Source organism: Aquarana catesbeiana, linkage group LG07, assembly GCF_042186555.1.
Source record: "Aquarana catesbeiana isolate 2022-GZ linkage group LG07, ASM4218655v1, whole genome shotgun sequence".
Classification (NCBI taxonomy): Eukaryota; Metazoa; Chordata; class Amphibia; order Anura; family Ranidae; genus Aquarana; species Aquarana catesbeiana.
The window spans coordinates 78283608-78296107 of NC_133330.1; the positions used below are offsets into that span (position 1 = coordinate 78283608).

General features: G+C 44.5%; 1 protein-coding gene across 3 annotated transcripts in view; it reads right to left on the minus strand.

The window, feature by feature from the left end:
* PPARG (peroxisome proliferator activated receptor gamma) overlaps positions 1–12500 on the minus strand; it is a 102861-nt gene that overhangs the window by 27117 nt on the left and 63244 nt on the right. For all 3 annotated transcript variants that reach the window (XM_073592358.1, XM_073592357.1, XM_073592356.1), the window contains one exon: positions 8851–8989. In XM_073592358.1, the coding sequence (XP_073448459.1) occupies positions 8851–8989 (139 nt within the window). The remainder of the gene's footprint in view (positions 1–8850; positions 8990–12500) is intronic.

Here is a 12500-nt window from a genome sequence, read left to right on the forward strand (position 1 = left end):
CTAAGGAGCTCAGGGGGAGGAGAAACAGCAGCACACTTGTCTTCCCAGTGGATGGCTCTGTGTGTGGGGGGGGTGGGCATGTCAGCACAAGTCTGATTATGGAGGAGAGCAGGCTGAGTTCCCAGCACAGCCAGAAAACCGACCACACTGTACTCTCATGTCTAACGCGATTGTTATTATTAGGAAAACAGGGGGAGCTGACAGGAACACCAGGGATTTCACACAAAGGAAACAATATAAAGAGAACAGGATACTATTTCATACAAGTACATGGCACAGCACATGGCATGGCAGGTACATATCAGGAATATGAGATGTTGGGTTTACATATCCTTTAACCTCTAGCCGACCAGCGCATGATCATGTACGTTAACACAATGGCATGGCTGGGTAAATGGGCGTACAGGTACGCCCTCTTTAAATCGCGGCATTGTGTGCGCACATGCGTGCCCACCGTGTGCTCCGTGACCGTGCCCGCGGGACCCGTGTCCGCCGGGGGCACGCGATCGTGTCACAGACCGGAAGAACGGGGAGATGCTTTTGTAAACAAGGAATTTCCCCGTTCTGCCTAGTGACATGACAGGGAGCCGTGATCGCTGTCGTGTTAGTGGAAGCCCATCCCCCCACAGTTAGAACACCTCCCTAGGACACACTTAACCCCTTGATCGCCCCCTAGTGTTTAACCCCTTCCCTGCCAGTGTCATTTATACAGTAATCAGTGCATTTTTATAGCACTGATCGCTGTATAAATGACAATGGTCCCAAAATGGTGTCAAAAGTGTCCGATGTGTCCGCCATAATGTCGCAGTCACGAAAAAAATCACAGATCGCCGCCATTACTAATAAAAAAAAAATAATAATAAAAATGCTATAAATCTATCAATCTATCCCCTATTTTGTAGATGCTATAACTTTTGCGCAAACCAATCAATATACACTTATTGCGATTTTTTTTACCAAAAATATGTAGAAGAATACATATCGGCCTAAACTGAGTAAAAAAATGTGTTTTTTAAAATATTTTTTTAGGGGATATTTATTATAGCAAAAAGTACAAAATATTGCTTATTTTTCAAAATTGTCGCTCTTTTTTTGTTTATAGCGCAAAAAATAAAAACCGCAAAGGTGATCAAATACCACCAAAAGAAAGCTCTATTTGTGGGGAAAAAAGGACGTCAATTTTGTTTAGGTGCAACGTCACAGTTAAAGCGACGCAGTGCCGAATCGCAAAAAGTGCTCTTGTCAGGAAGGGGGTAAATCCTTCCGGGGCTGTAGTGGTAAATATTAGCTCTTGACTTCAGTACTGTTATTCAGTCACCTTATGTAAAATGCTGGTTACAGTAACACGTGACTATTGTGATGTAAGTCTTTTCTTTCTGGGTTTTTAACACACAGTCAAACAACTCCAGATTGACTAATGAAGGGCTGCAGATTGCTTCATGCTCAGCAAGCTTTCCTTTTGTGGTTAAAGCCCTGAGTGTTTACTGTGCAGGAATGACAATCACTGTCCAGACAACTGAAAAAAATAACACAACAGTTTGCCTGGTTTTCTTTTAGAAAACACCAATAAATTGGGTAGAATTGCCATGAAAGGTCATCGATTACAAGACATCAAAGCTTGAAGTGTAACTAAAAGTAAAACTTTTATTTTTCATTTTGGATCGAGTAAGGGGGGGGGGGATAACCCCTGTCAGTTTTTTGCCATCTGTGTCCCACTGGAGAGATTTCCCTTCACTTCCTGTCCCATAGCCAAAACAGGAAGTGAGAGGAAATCCCTCTAAAGTGAGGGAATCACATCAGCCCCGGAAGATTTGGCTGCTCAATGACCAGGCCATTTTTTTGCGATTCGGCACTGCTTCGCTTTAACTGACAATTGCGCGGTCCTGCGACGCTGTATCCAAACAAAATTGGATGTCCTTTTTTTCCCACAAATAGAGCTTTCTTTTGGTGGTATTTGATCATTTCTGCGTTTTTTCTTTTTTGCGCTATAAACAAAAAAAGAGCAACAATTTTGAAAAAAACAATATTTTGTACTTTTTGCTATAATAAATATCCCCATTTTTTTAAAAAAAAAAGCTTTTTTTTTTCTCAGTTTAGGCTGATATGTATTTTTCTACATATTTTTTGTAAAAAAAAAAAAAAAATCGCAATAAGCGTATATTGATTGGTTTGCGCAAAAGTTATAGCATCTACAAAATAGGGGATAGATTTATAGCATTTTTATTATTTTTTTTTTTACTAGTAATGGCGGTGATTTGTGATTTTTATCGTGACTGCGACATTATGGCGGACACATTGGACAATTTTGACACATTTTTGGGACCATTGGCATTTATACAGCGATCAGTGCTATAAAAATGCATCGATTATTGTAAAAATGTCACTGGCAGGCAAGGGGTTAACACTAGTGGGTGATCAAGGGGTTAACTGTGTTCCCTGGGAGGAGATTCTAACTGAAGGGGGAGGGGACTGACTAGCAGAAGTGATGGATCGTGGTTCCTAGCTAATAGGAACACACGATCTGTCACTCCTCTCAGAACAGAACAGGGATTTATGTGTTTACACACACACACTTCCGTTTTCTGTCCCTCGTGCTCACGATCGCTCGTGGCTGACGGTCATCGCGTCCATCGGCCACGAGCATCGGCACCCCCGCTGCGCGTCTGCTATCCCGGTCCCGTGAGCCGATGTATAGCTACGACGGTTCGCGGGATTGTACCGACCTGCCGCAGTAAAATGATGGCGGCTGGTCGGCAAGCGGTTAAGTTCACTTAAAAAAATAAAAATTAATAGTAAATGCACTTTTTTTTTGCAGGTAAAAAAAATGTGCATTTTTTTTTTTTTTTGTAGCCTGTAAAGCATTGCACCAGCAATCAGCAGATCTGTCAGTGTATCTATGTGCCTATACATCCTATATGGGAAAGCAGATACACTGACAGGAGGAATCAATGAATGCACAGGGCTATGGTAGCTCATTAAAAAGTACAAGCAGGATGTTGGGGCTTGTAGTTCATTCATACACAGACACACAGAGCTGTGTGAATGAATGACTTGGCTGTGTTTGCAGGGCCCCACACGGCCGCACTGATTTCAAAAAGTGACAGCTATTACAGAGAACTTCTCCCCATACTGCTGTCACGCGGTGGGGGGGGGGGAGGGATCAGGCAGCAGCTGCAGCAGTGGGAGCATGTGACATGTTCCACCTAAAAAGAGGTAAAACGTGTCATGTTCCCAAAGGTGATTAATCCTCTAACTCAAAAAAGTCAATTCTATTGCTCTCAGCCTCCTGCGAATCAAATTTCTTTTTATTTTTGTTGCTGTGATCCAACTTCCTGTTAAAAGGTGGCTACGTTCGTTCTCCATGGTCCCACTGTATGAAGGAATTTTGCCACTTTCTCTTGGGGCCAAGAGACTATGGACTATGGGATTTGTAGTGTTCATAGAGCATTGCATATGAGCACAACTAATGTGCACTGCTCTTTCTGAACAAGGGGGAAAAGTAAAAGGCACAGTTAGACCCCCTTTCACACTGAGGCAGTTTTCAGGTGTTTTAGCGCTAGAAATAGTGCCTGTAAAGTGCCTGAAAACTGCCTCCCATGCCGCCTGAATGTGAAAGCCTGAGTGCTTTCACACTGGGGCGGTGCACTTGCGGGACGTTAGAAAAAGTCCTGCAAGCAGAATCTTTGGGGCAGTTTGGGAGTGCTGTATACAGCGCTCCAAAAACACCCTGCCCATTAAAATGAATGGGCAGCGATTCCGAAGCGCCGCAACACAGGAGTTTTTAACCCCTTCTTCGTCCGCTAGCGGGGGTTAAAAGCGACCCGCTAGCAGGCGAAAAATGCTGATTAAACAGCGCTAAAGCGCCGCTAAAATGAGCAATGCTTTACCGCTAACACACGGAGGGCCCCAGTGTGAAAGAGGTTTTAGTGTCCTGGTGCATGAAACGGTTTACATTGCTTCTTTTTTCTTGCCAAAACTTTAGTGAAATGTGACATTTTATTGTGTTCTATTCGCCAAAGCGGCATTGCCATGCAGTGAATTGCATCACAACCCGCTGTGCTGAAAAATGTATTACATGCAGTACTATTTTTTTGCGCACACCACAGCAGTGCTGTAGTGTGAACTGACACGGTAAGAAACAAGGCAATTTGCCATGTCTTTGCATTGGGACTGCACTTGGGGGCAAGGCAGCCTAGCACAGCCCATTGCAAACAATGTGAATAGGCCCTTACAATGCTGGAGTCTGATCACTCTGTGAGGGAAGACTGAGGAAGTGCTTTGATCTGCCTGCAGCCAACTATTGCTGACTGAGTATTCTGAAATGTCCAGAATTTATTCATGCAGACAATTACTGTAAGTTCCACTTTAGACAGGTAAAAAGGTACTTCAGCTGTTTTGTGTTTTTTTTAAAAGTTTTTTCTAATACTGTAGTTGCTGATTTCCAAAAATCAGGTATTTACATGTGCCTGGGGCCCAGCGTTGTGTTCCTGCAGCTAGTTCTTGCAGGTTGCCGGCACAGCCATCTTGGATATGGGAGCTGGCTGTGGCTTCCTGAGCACAGAGCTTTGTGAATGGTCCAGCAGCCTCCTGGGACATATGACATGTCTCAGGAGACTGTGGTAGGGGAGGTAGCGGGGCAAGAGACGTCCTTCCCGCCCAGCCGAGGATTGCGGAAGTGGGATCGGGTATGATAAAAATTGGTACTCCCCCATAAAAATCCATGGGGCCCCTTCTACACGGGGCAGGCTCCGTTGGAGTCCACTTGCTCAGTGGGGGATCTGTCAGCTGATCCCTGCTGATCAGGCAGATGGCTGGTCCATGTTTGCTCCACTTATGCAGAGCAGACAGACACAGCCAGCTCTCCTCTATGGACAGTCAGATGTAAACGGACCCAATTTACACCTGACTGCCAACCAATCCGATCCACCAGATGGAGGATTAATGGATCACCCTCCGTCTGTTTTTAGCAGATCAGATGTAGATGGGTGTAAACGGACACATGTCTGTTGACAGTTACTGCTCAATAGAGGAGACTGAAAGGTCCGATCGGGTCTGCCTCAAAAAATGGACAGGTGGACCTGATCGGCCCGCTAGTGTGAAAGGGGCCCAACTTAGATAAGCCAGCTATACATTGATCAAAATTTGGGAGGTTTAGCAGGCACCAGTCGAATTTCGATCCATGTATGGGCTAGCCTGTCGAGTTTTTCCTGAATGACGCTGGTGAGAGCCTGCAACACCGATCACTGTATTTTGCTGGTGGGGAAGGCTCCCCGCCAGCAGAATGCAATTGCTCAGCGGGGAAGGGAAGGCTCCCCGACAGCAAAGGGCAATTGCTCATCGGGAGGGATTTTCCCATCCACATTGAATGTGTGGATGGGGGAATCAATTACATTTTTTTTTCATTCATCCTGCTGGTTAAATGAAAAAAAAATGAATCATGTGTGACCTACTGCTCCGTTGAAAAAAAATGGAATTTTTAATGCATTTATGTTTTTTATGTGTGGCTTTTTTTAATGCTTTATGGTGTGTTTTCGGATTACTTGACTCCCAGCATGCACCTGTGAAACATGGACATAGGAGTCAAAAAACAAAAACGCAAATGCATTTTTGGTGCGGTTTTGAAAAGCACACCAAAGATGCAGCAAGTGGGACTTTTCAAAACGCACCACACCCGCAGAGCAACATTTCTCTTGTGTTTTTAGTAACGTAAAAACACAGCAAAACACAACAGTTAGCAAGGGCCCTAAAGCATTGAAAGTACTGGTAACTATATAATTCACTTTTGTCAGCCCCTGCACCTACATCAAGAAAAACGTGTTTTTATTCTGCCTCTCTAACTTTGCACAATATGTGAACAAACCAAAGCACATACATATTAAAAAGGCATCTAAACAAACATTAACCACATGCTCAATGGCTGAAAAGGCCTTAAAAGGCCTGAAAAATGTTTTTTTTTTTCTCTCATATTTAAAGCTGTAAAATGCTAAAAGGTTTGTATTGCTATGACCTGGTTGGGCCCTGAAGGTATTTGCTGTATTTTTCGCCTGATGCTTTAAAATCACTGTCCACTCAACCTGCCGGGCCTGTTTGGCTTCATGTCAGTGTGGAGTAATGAGGTGAAGGAATGAGGTAATTCAAGCAAGACTCCCCCTTCCTGAGCAGGCCTTTCTGGTGTTCATGCTTTCTTAATGGGCCTGCTTTTACACTAAACAATCTCTGTCACGCCATCTGTGCTGCACGAGGAACCAGTACTTTGTAAAAAGTCCTGAAAGTGACGAAGAAGAAAATTCCCAACGACGCCTGGCCATAACAGCTTAGGTAAAAATAAAATACCTGCAGCTTTACTGGATTCGCAGTTCAGGCTTCATTACATAATGCTGAAAAGATATGAAGAGCTTACAAATTCCTGTTATCTGAGGCATTTGTCAGGTAGTGAGGAGGCGATATGTCACCTCCTCACTACCTGTTTTGACCCACTAAATGAGGCACTACCATGCTGCAATTGCGTGGTTGTTGCTGTTCACTTCAATGGGTCACTCTTGGCAGCAAGGCTGGGACAAGGGGTGGGCAGGAGGGGCGGCTGCCCTGGGAGCAATGATTTACTGTAGGGATAGGTGTGCCTTTCTTCTGTTAAAAGGCTGACAGGAATAGTGACAGTGATATTGACAAGAGAGTGACTGCTGGGCGTAGAATCCCTAAACTTGCACCTCGTGGAGGGGTTGGGGGTGCAGTTTGGCATCTTTGCCCTGGGCGCTGGATGACATTGTTCCGGCACTGCTTGGCAGGTCATAGTATCATCGCACCATGGACACGGCGTGTGTACACCATAATATAGACAGGTAAACTCAGCTCCGACCAGGCCAGGTCCCCCCTCCCCCCAAATTTCCCATAACTGGCTCTGGCAGTACATCGCGTTGCTCATTATATTTTTATTTTTTTCAACTTTATGTGAAATAAAGCAGCAGTGTGTTGTGATGCAGTGTGGTAACATGCGGTGCCATCCAGTGCAGTGCATGTAAATACAGAAATGCCGTGCTTTCCCACATTTCCGCATTGCACTGCACATCACACCAATGTTGCAATGTGAACGGGGTACACACAAAACAATTGTTTCTCCAGTGTGGAAGAATGCAGGTCACCACGCATAGTGTGAACAAGTCCTAAATAAGCAGTGACACCCAAGACGGTAGGAGGAGTTCTGGGTCATTTGATACTGTGATTGGCTGCCCATCCTACCCGCTCCCGATCGTCGGTGGTTGATTGTGAGCTGTTATTGACATCTCAGTCACAGTTTTAAAGGCGCAGATGGAGCACACCTAAGGACAAGACAGTGCTCCATATATGTGGCGGTTGGGCGTTAAGGCCCACATGCCCTCCCACCTCATGCATGTGTAGTGCTGTTGTAAAGGGGTTTAAGGCCCCTTTGCACCTTTTATCTTTTTGGTGCACTACAGTTTGCTATTGTATGCATGTGAACAAGTGTTATACTGCACATTTAATGGGCTACCAATACCCCCCAACACACCCAAAACCAGACTTCTTGCCAATGCATCACTGACAACACATGGCAGTGAGTTATTTGGTGGTTTGTACTTGAATATTATCCCTGGTAGTCATTTTCAACTGAACGCTAAAAATCCATTTTCACTAAATTTGAATGAAAATCTATGCAGAAATATCCTGTATTGGTATACTTCCAAATGTTGAATAAGTTAAAGGGGTTGTAAAAGTTTTTTTTTTTTTTTTTTAAATGACGAACATATTATAGTTACCTCCTCTGTGCAAGGGTTTTGCACAGAGTGGCCCCGATCCTCCTCTTCTGGGTGCCCCCAGCGATGCTCCTGGCTCCTCCTCTTCTCGAGTGCCCCCACATAGAGCGGAATTCCATAGGAGCACTCGTGCGTGGCCCCCTCCTGAGTCCTGCTGCTACGTCCATTGACACAAACAGCAGGACTCGGCCCCGCCCCCCATGTCACTGGATTTGATTGACAGCAGCAGGAGCCAATGGATCCTGCTGCTATCAATCTATTCAATGAAGACCCGAGACAGTGGCTGGAGCTGCTGGGATCATTCTTGTCGCTGGGTTCAGGTAAGTAAAAGGGGGGCTCTGGGGGGCTGCTGCACTACAGATGGTTTTTCACCTTAATGCGTAGAAAATTATTCGGCAAAATACCTTATTTGCAGCACTGCTGGGTGCTCACGTGACCTCCCGCTGCTCTCCTCCTTTCCTCCCAGCTGATGTCCGCAGAGAATCTCAGCCCCTCTGGCTGTAGAGCTTAGATTGGGGAAGGAGAGCACCAGGAGGTCATGTGAGTGCCCAGTGGCAATGTAAATAGGGTATTTATAAGACAATACAAATATTAATAAGTAATGATTCTCAGTAACCCATACCAATGATGTCAGCTTTTAACAGTTTTGAGGAATCAAGAGAGGTGATGGTTGCTATGCCATTATACAGTTTACCTGGCTCTTTGTCTTATAAACACTGGCCTTAGGGCCACGTCACACAAGTGATCCACTTACTGGCCTCTATGGAGTCACTCCCTGATTGGTCAGGTCAGAGAGATGTTGCTCCCCCAACAGCTGAATTGCCCATGTGAACAAGCTCTTAGGGCCAGTATATAAGGACTTTATATAAGGGCATTAATAATCACTTTTTTATATACTATATAAGGACAGTATAGCATAGAACAGATGGGAATTCTACACCGTAACCTAAAACAACCATTAGGAGATAGGCTCTCATTGGTTGGTCGTCACTAGAAGCTGATAATATGTTAATCCAATGCACTATGGTGGGATGACGTTTTTGTGGATATGGTAATGAATTGTGGACATTCTTCTACTCACCATTATGAGACATCCCAACAGCCAGACATTTCTGAAACCTGCAATACTGACATTTGTTGCGACTTTTCTTATGAATGCGACAATTGAGTTCACATCGTTCATAAATTAACTTCAACCTGATTGTTCTCCGGAAGAATCCCTATAAAGAACAGAACATTATCAGAAAACCAAAAATTGTATTCAAAACATGTATTCTCAAACATAAGGATCTATGAACAACAAACAAATATTCTAAAAGGTCTTAATTCCATATCATATCATCAGTTAAAAAAATAGCTCCTACACCTTTAAAGGACTTGAATTGACTTGGGATCAGTCCGTACAACAGAGATCAGGGTATGGAAAGTAGAGGCAGCACGATGAGCCAATCAGTTGTGCTGCAGTGCAAAGAGCATGCAGATAGGAGGAGAGAGCAGAGAGGTAGGTTTAAATTGTATCGAAACCCAAAACAAAAATATAATATATTGCAGCTTACCAAACCCTAGATGTGGTGACTGCAATTTTTTTAGGCTTTTTTCCCCTTTATTTTCACCTGGTGATCCATCAGTAACACGCTTCCTGTGTTAGACGAGGTTCACACCTGTGTGGCCGTGCAGGGTGCAGTTTGTGTGGGCACAAGAGCCCATTTATTTGAATGGGCTGCTGTGCCCCGTGACACGCAGGAAAGAAGTCTCTGCACTATTTGTGAAATTGCAGCCCGCACGGGAACCAAGGTTCCCAGTACGTGGGGGTGATTTCCAGTGGGGGGGGGCGGCGTGCCAGGGTCCTGCATTTCTCCTAGAAAAACAGAAATGGAAGGCGCACACCCTAGTGCATTACCAAAGATAATTTAATAATAAAAATGTTATATATAAAAGTGGGTACTCACAAAATGCAAATGACAAAAGGCCATAAAAACAATGCATGGACATGCACAGAACACGGGGTACAGCTAACGCGTTTCGGGGGCGCACCCCCTTCCTCAGAGCTAGGAAATTTTCATGCATTTCTCCTGTGTGGGTGGTTGTGGCTTCTGGTATTTGTGCGGGTCCCGCAGCTGCACCACCCACACAGATGTGAACCTAGCCTTAGGTTGGATACACTTAGCCCACTACTCTATCAATGGAGCAACAACATAGCTACCTTTGGACAGCAGCATTGACTAGTAGATTCACTTGGACTTTACATAAGAGCCCTTGCACACTGGGGCGGTTTGCAGGCGCTATTGCGCTAATAATAGCGCCTGCAAACCGACCTGAAAGTGCCGCTGCTATGTATCCAGTGTGAAAGCCCCGAGGGCTTTCACACTGGAGTGGTGCGCTGGCAGGACGGTAAAAAAAGTCCTGCCAGCAGCATCTTCGGAGCGGTGTGTATACCGCTCCTTTACCGCTCCTGCCCATTGAAATCAATGGGACGGCGCGGCTATACCGCCGGCAAAGCGCCTCTGCAGAGGCGCTTTGCGGTGGTATTTAACCCTTTCTCGGCCGCTAGCGGGGGGTAAAACCGCCCCGCTAGCGGCCGAATACCGACGGTAAAACGCCGCTAATAATAAATGCAGCTAACACTTTCTAATGCCGCGTACACACGGTCGGACTTTACGGCAGACTTTGCCCGGCGGACGGGATTTCGTCGGACAATTCGAGCGTGTGTGGGCTCGAGCGGACTTTGTTTGCTCAAAAGTTGGATGGACCTAGAAATGAAACATGTTTTAAATCAATCCGTCGAACTCGAGTCCGGTCGAAAAGTCCGCTCGTCTGTATGCTAGTTCGACGGACAAAAAACTACGCTAGGGCAGCTATTGGCTACTGGCTATGAACTTCCTTGTTTTAGTCCGGTCGTACGTCATCACGTACGAATTCGACGGACTTTGGTGGATTGTGTGTAGGCAAGTCCGTTCATTCAGAAAGTCCGTCGTAAAGTCCGTTGAAAACTCTGCCGGGCAAAGTCTGCCGTAAAGTCCGTCCGTGTGTACGCGGCATTAGAAGTATTAGAATCAATTTTTTTCCTCTTGGACTAAAGGTTTTAAAACACGTGGCAGGCTCTACCTCCCCTCTAAAAAAGTGATTAGCAGTGGATCGGTTTTTCAGAGGCAGTTTAGATCCCATTTAAAGGCATTGTGGATGGCGAAACTGGCCCCTGCATCAAAGACTTGCAGCCTGCATAATAATATGTCTTATAGTTCCACTTTAACAGTCTGCTGCTTGTCATTTCGCTGTCCAATCATAAGGAGGGGTGGAGAGGAGACCTGTAAGTGTTACTGAACTGCTTAATAAAAAAATTAGGTCTCCTGACTTGCTGAGCTGTGTGACAGAGCTGTGTAAATTTCAGGACTGGCTGGACAGAAATACAAATCCTTTGGCAGTTAAAACAGCCTCCATGTTTGCATTTCATCTGTGTATTCAGCTGTTTGCATAGAGTTTGGCTTTAACCACTTGCCGACCATCCGCCGTCATTATACTGCGGCAGGTCGGCTCGTTCCCGCAAATCGCCGTAGGTGTACGTCGGCTCCTTTAAGAGCCACAGCAGGTGCGCACGCTGCATGGCAGGGGACTCGATGCTCGTGGCTGGTGGGATCAAGAGCCAGAACGGGGATCTGTCAATGTAAACAGACAGATCCCCGTTCTGAGAGGGGAGGAGAGACAGATCTGCGGTTCCTAGTGACTAGTAACAGTGATCTCTCTCCTCCTCCAGTCAGTTCCATCCCCCCACAGTTAGAAACACCTCCCAGGGAACACATTTAACCCCTTGATCGCCCCCCTAGTGTTAACCCCTTCCCTGCCAGTGACATTTACACAGTAATCAGTGCATTTTTATTTTTTTTTAAATGTCAAAAGTATCCGATCTGTCCGCCGCAATGTTGCAGTCCCGCTAAAAGTCGCAGATCGCCGCCATTACTAGTAAAAAAAAAAATAAAAATAATAAAAATGTCATAAGTCTATCCCCTATTTTGTAGCCGCTGGTTTTGCGCAAACCAATCAATATACACTTATTGCTATTTTTTTTTACCAAAAATATGTAGAAGAATACATGTCGGCCTAAACTGATGAAGAAATGTGTTTTTTTTTTTTAAATCGGGGGATATTTATTATAGCAAAAAGTAAAAAATATTTTCATAGCACAAAAAATAAAAACCGCAAAGGTGATCAAATACCGCCAAAGGAAAGCTCTATTTGTGGGAGAAAAATTTTGTTTGGGTACAGCATCGCACGACTCCGCAATTGTCGGTTAAAGCGACGCAGTGCCATATCGCAAGAAATGGCCTGGTCATTAAGGGGGAAGATCTTCCGGTCTGTAAGTGTTTAAAATTCCAAATGTTCTTCTTTTTTTTTATTCTTTTTATTTTTTTACTCAGCTGAAAGACCATTGCTCAGAATATTTTATTCGCTGGCTCTGGTTTAGTGATCATAAATTATAGAGTCGTAGCGAGGTCTATAGGGACTACGGTTTTATTTGTGAAACCTTTTTATTCTGCTGCCTGTGTAGTGACCTGATAATTCACTCACAAACACAGATAAACTCTCCGCACTAAAAAAGAAAAATGATCGACTTCTAAATGATTATAAAATATATTTATTACAAAAATTGAATGAAATTACAGAGGAATAAGTATCTGTTAATATAAAGAATGATATACTTTATGCTAGCCTACAATTTCAGTGTTCGTTGAAGTA